The sequence below is a fragment of the Pyxicephalus adspersus genome, chromosome 11, assembly GCF_032062135.1.
Source record: "Pyxicephalus adspersus chromosome 11, UCB_Pads_2.0, whole genome shotgun sequence".
Classification (NCBI taxonomy): Eukaryota; Metazoa; Chordata; class Amphibia; order Anura; family Pyxicephalidae; genus Pyxicephalus; species Pyxicephalus adspersus.
Genome location: NC_092868.1, coordinates 35,302,210 through 35,308,209, shown reverse-complemented (window position 1 = coordinate 35,308,209; position 6,000 = coordinate 35,302,210). Strand labels below are relative to the sequence as shown.

The 6,000-nt window shown below is 36.8% G+C and overlaps 2 protein-coding genes across 2 annotated transcripts in view; one reads left to right on the top strand and one right to left on the bottom strand.

The window, feature by feature from the left end:
• The window catches only part of LOC140340506 (uncharacterized), a gene marked incomplete in the record, with an annotated part of 8,914 nt that extends 5,426 nt beyond the window's left edge, over window positions 1–3,488 (top strand). Inside the window, 1 exon segment of the mRNA XM_072425765.1 lies at window positions 2,074–3,488. Within this exon segment, the coding sequence (XP_072281866.1) occupies window positions 2,074–3,005 (932 nt within the window).
• The window catches only part of APOC3 (apolipoprotein C3), a 64,215-nt gene that overhangs the window by 29,718 nt on the left and 28,497 nt on the right, over window positions 1–6,000 (bottom strand). The gene's annotated exons all lie outside the window — the stretch shown is intronic.

Below are 6,000 nucleotides of genomic sequence, written 5' to 3'. Positions count from 1 at the left end.
ATTTTTTAGGGGAACAGTGACTTTTAATGCAAGATCGCCAGTAAAAAGCTGTCGGATAAGCGCGGCTCAGTGCGCGAGCTTTTTCCGTTGCTGAATAGCGCGACCGCGTACGATTCCGGATCGCTAATACGAATGCGCGACCGATAATCTGATTTTGCTTGATGAATCAGGGGCCATGACTCAATGAATTTAGCAAATGCCCCTGTTAATTTGCTAAAGGTGTGCCAATCCTAAAAAGAGAAAGTGTTGATGCCACAGTTTATGATATCATAATTATACTTAGCCTATGAGGTGAAAGTACTCCACGTTTGTCCTAATATTAGAAACATTTCAGTGAAAAGAATTTATTTGTGTGAACTTAGATTGATTCATATACACCATAAAGGATCACTTAGTTTAAAGTTCATGCATACTTTAGTATGGAAAAAGGCTTAACTAAGGCTACAGAAAGGTAAAAAAACAAAACATTGTTATTCATATTAGGTTTATCCTTATAATTATCACCATCAGCCACATGACCTTTACTTTTATTCATTGCATTGTATGTTCCCAATATGCTTTAACCATAATTTAGTTATATTAATTCTCTATGCTCTCTATGTTACCTGTGAGTTCTCTAATATCCCCTGAGGAAGCCAAGAGGGCTAAACGTGTCAGGACTTGAGACACGCTCTGTAATTTTTGTGCATAACCTTGATATATTACTCCTTATAGAAAAACTCTGTCTAGGTATCAAGCATTGATTCCCAATATTTGTAGGAATCACCCTATTATTGAAAACAATATATTGTAAAATGTCACCATGTTGTATGCAGGTGACAAACCAATTTTCTACCTCTTTTTTGTATTAAACAGTCAGCTCTGGAGGACTTTGTGTTGGAAGCTGTCCATTTTACAGCAAAAAAGTCCAGAAAGAGAAAGAAATATATGGGTATTCTGCTTTAAACCCAGTGTTTGTCCCAGTGTCATAGTGATGTCCTCTTCTGGACAATAAGTGAGGCATTGGGTGAAAACCATGGAGTTCCATCCAAGGTCAAAGAAAGCACAATAATAGGTATCTAGAGAAAAGTTCCCACTCTGCCTTAAAGTAGTCGCTTCCAATAGAAGAATTTCCTTCTGCTCTAAAGCCCAGGAAACCACCGGTGGATTGGGCTAGACCACAGTAAAATGTATGAAAACACCTAAAGATACACCACCATACCTGAAAAGTTGCTTCCTGTAAGCATGGATGATAGGCCTTTCTGAACCAGAGAAGCTCTGACAGCATTTCAGCAATGGAGTTTGCTCACTCCTTGCTATGTCCTGTTTATCTGTATTTGCCAGTAAGGAAGCCCATCACAGTAATAGACCAATGTAAGTGGGGTGGGGAAAGAAATGGCAAAGCTTGGATACTACCTAGAAAAGTCAGTGCCTTTGCCATTCAGAATTGGTCATTGTTCAGGTGTGATGCCAAGGCAATCAATGTTGCTGCAGGTATTCTCCTACACTTTATTGCTACCAACAGTCCTATACCTGGGTCTTACAGTATACAAACGAGTCTTACAGTATACACAGGTTGGTTCACAAATCTACATGCAAGTTCCAAGTCCATGACTTGACAAAGCAACAGCAGGCCTTCAAACCTTTTTTAAAAAAATGCAATGTCAGGGTCCTAATTTTCTTACATTTTGGCTTACTAAGGCCTTTCACTAAGTACATACTAAATCTGTCCAATAAATGTGATTATTTGACCTATTTTTTTTAGCTGAGTCTTAGTATATTTCAAAATAATCTGTTATTCACTGAATAGTCATACATTGTTAGTATTTCACTGACAGTTGCAATAACTTAATAAAAACAATTACACAGCAATTCCCTCCTTCTTACGGCCATAGGTTTAAACACTGACCAGACCTCAATGAGCTCATCAAACTTCCAGAATCTCTAAAAACAATCACACGTCAGGATCTCCACGTTGTAAACCTGATCTAAAGTTCAACAGGCTGGCCTGGCATGGAGTCATAGCATAGGGACTGTCTAATATAAAGGGCAGAAGGTAGCACCAGTATCAACATCATTGCCAAGCTACAGCTAGCAGTGTTTTAATTGAAGATAACCTGAAGAGTATGAATGTGTATGCAGGGGAACTACAGAATCAACTCATTCCCCTTGCCAAGCAGATACATGAGCAACTAACACAGGACCCAGAAAAACTGAAAGAACAAATTAAAACCGAGCTGGAGAAGATAAAAGAAAAGATCTCCCCATTTGCAGATGAGATGCACAAACAGCTGAGCAACAATGTCAAGGAACTTCAGACTAAACTGGCTCCATATGCAGAAGAGTTCCAAACAAAGCTGGAACAAAATGCCCAAGAACTCAGACAACAGCTGCAGTCTGAGACCAAAGATCTGGAAGCTAGAATCAAAGAAAATGCAGATCACATTCAGGCATCACTGACCACTTATACACAGGAGTTTCAGGTCAAGATAGATGAGAACATGGATCAGCTGAGGAAGCAGGTGAACCCCATTACAGAAAAAGTTAGAGAAAACATTGATCAGCAACTCAAGGAGCTATACAAAAGCCTGACCCCCTATGCACAGGATGTGCAAGATGAGCTCCGAAAACAGATCCAGAACATGGAGTTCCAGATGAGGAAAAATGTGGACCAGCTGGAGAACAGAGCTCTGGAGCTCACGGTAGATCTCAGAGAACAACTCTACCCTTATGCCAATGAGTTAAGAAACAGAGTCAAAGGAGATATGACAAATGTCAAACAGGTGTTGGAACCCTACGTAACCCAGATGAACCAGCAGATTGATGAGAAAATTACAGAATTTAAAACCACACTTACACCAGAAGTAGAAGCTCTCAACAAAGCTCTGGTGGCGAGAGTAGAGAACATGAAAAAGAAGCTGGGAGAGTACACAGTGACCCTGCAAGATCAAGTGGAGTATCTGGAGAAAGATGTCCGTGACAAGATCCATGTATTCATCAACGAGGGTGTAACCACTGAAAACTAAGCTTTCAAAAAGTCAAACATTAAGTAATAGAAATATTACCAACATGGCACTACACCCAAAAAGTGCTGATCATTACATTCATCAAAATCCCATAAATATTGCTATGTATTTTCACTCAAAACATTAACACTCAGCAAAATCTGTAGCCTGCATTTCTAGCAATCCTGATTTCTTACCTCAGTATTATTTGTCTAACTTAATATCTGTAGCTTTTTAAGGGATAGTTTACTGAATTTTTCCCAAATATCCATGATTTAGCATTGTAGTACATTGAAAACCTATGTTTACATTCAACATGTGAATCCCAACATTCTTTAAAGAAATAAATAAAATGAGGAAAGTGAGGAGGAACTTAAGTTGCCAACAATGATGTCTTATTCCCAATATGTCTGGTCTCAGGATGTTTTCTTTCCATAAATTGCATATCTGAACATCAGTGTATGACTTATGCTGAATAAAAAGAACTTTACCAAAGCATAGAAATTGTTTTTTGTCTCTTCAATATTTAGGTAAATATATATATAAATATTTATTTATATACATATGCACATAAATATATAATATATATATATATCTACATGTAAAAACACAATGTGAAGTTTGGTAAATAACAAGCAACTTAGCAATGCATAAATTGTACTTGTAATTCTTTTTTCTTTCTTTTTTTTTGGCAATTACATTTTTGTAGAGTTTTACAGAGGTGGCAGAAGAAAACATTGTTCAAATATAAAAGAGGATGTGGGGAAATGGAAACCAACAAAGACGGAGTACATGAGTATTAATTATTATGGTATACATACAGTATATACCTTAAATAATAATAACACACAAATTTAATTCCAAGGAGTATAAACAAAAATTACAAGGTTGTAGTTTGGTTTTTGAGCCTAAGGGTTATGGATGTAATGCATGCAATAAAACATACTTTGTATGTTGTGTTGGTAAAAAAAGGAAAATAAAAGATTATAAGAACCTTTAAACTCCAGATATGAGGGACAAAAATTTAACACGGCCCTATAATCAATAATACATCAAAAAGGTTTATTTACACAGCAGCAAGCGAAGACTGGGCAGTTCAAGAACCTGAAGCTCAGTGGCAACCTAAAACAGCTACAGGTAGTCAAAGAATAAAGCTCCAAAAATACAGATATTAGGAAAAATCCTCAGAGAAATTCAGTGAGTCCCCTACACAATGGGCCTGGTTTATTAAAGCTATTGATGGCTGGAGAGGATACACTTTCATCAGTGAAGTTGGATGATCCAGCAAACCTGGAATGGATTTTTGCTATTTGCTTGCAAATTTGAACACTGGAACAGATCCATTCCAGGTTTGCTGGATCACTAAGCTTCACAGAACAAAGTGTATCCTCTCTAGCCTTGGAGAGCTTTAATAAATCAGGCCCAGTAAATCAGAGTGCACAAAATTATAAAGTACTGTTTTCAACTAGATTCTATACAACATGGAAACCTCCTACTTCCCTGCTATATACCAAAAATAAAACTTTTTAAAGCAGCTTAACAAGTACAGATGATTTAAATGTTATCAAATACCCCGGAAAAAGCAGCCTGTGATCTACAACTTGTACCAGTTTACCTAGCAGCAATACACTAAATATAATTTCACATCTTTCACTTTTCACAGGATTCCTCATCTTTTAAAAATGTGGTTACTAGGTGAAGTCCTAATTAAAACAGGAATTTTCATTAAAATTATAAATATATTCATTCACTGCAGAATATTGGCCCCAATCTAAGTTATAGGATGATAAAAAGAAAACTGTTACAAGGATTAGAAAAGAAAGTGCAGCTACTGTAACCATAACAGAACTTAGCAAGTTGAGTCCAAAACTGAATTTAACACTTTTTAAAGGATTCCTCATTTTTTATAATTGTGGTTACTGTAATAGAGAGAACTTATGTATACTAAGCATCTTAAAGTGTGTTACTAAAAGCATTATTGGAGACTGCATTTCTTTCCCCTTTCCCCCTCTCCTTTCCTTGCCCCCCTCCCCCCTGTTTTTTCAAGTGTTTTGATAACAAAATGTTTTGACTTCCGAGAAGACATTAAAAAAGTATGTTCAAATAATATGATGTTTGGTATATTGTTACCCAAATGCTATATGCGCTAACTATTTTTATTACTTTTTTCATTGTATGCTGTTGGTTTTTTGGATGTCAAATTTAAAAGTAAAATAATCGTGGGTACTAGGTGAAATTCTAATTAAAACAGGAATTCTCATTAAAATTATAAATGTATTCACTGACTTCATTCACTGCAGAACATTGGTCCCAATCTAAGTTATAGGATGATAAAAGAAAACTGTTACAAGGATTAGAAAAGAGAATGCCCCTACTGTTATCATAACTGAAGTTAGCAAGTCGAGTCCATGACTGAATTTAGCAAATGCCCCTGTGATTTTGCTAAAAGTGTGCCAATCCTAAAAAGAGAAAGTGTTGATGCCAAAGTTTATGATAATATATTACCTGGCCTATGAGGTGAAACTACTTGAAGTTTGTCCTATTATTAGAAACATTTCAGTGAAAAGAATTTATCATTCTGCTATAAACCCAGTGTTTGTCCCAGTGTTGTAATGATGTCCTCTCCAGGGCAATAAGTGAGGCATTGGGTGAGAACTAAGCTGTGTGGTCTAGTTATGATACAATACAATAATAAGTATCTAGGGAAGAGTTCCCACTCTGCTTTAAAGTGGTCACTACCAATAGAAGAATTTCCTTCTGCTCTATAGCCCAGGAAACCACCAGTGGATTGGGCTAGACCACAGTAAAATGTATGAAAACACCTGAGGATACAGCCTCATACCTGAAAAAGTTGCTTCCTGCAAGCATGGATGATAGGCTCTTCTGAACCAGAGAAGCTCTGACAGCATTCCTTATAGTTTGCTCACTCCTTGCTATGTTCTATTTACCTGTATTAGCCGGTAAGGAAGCCCTTCATAGTGATAGACTAATGGAAGTGGGGTGGGATAAAAAAAAT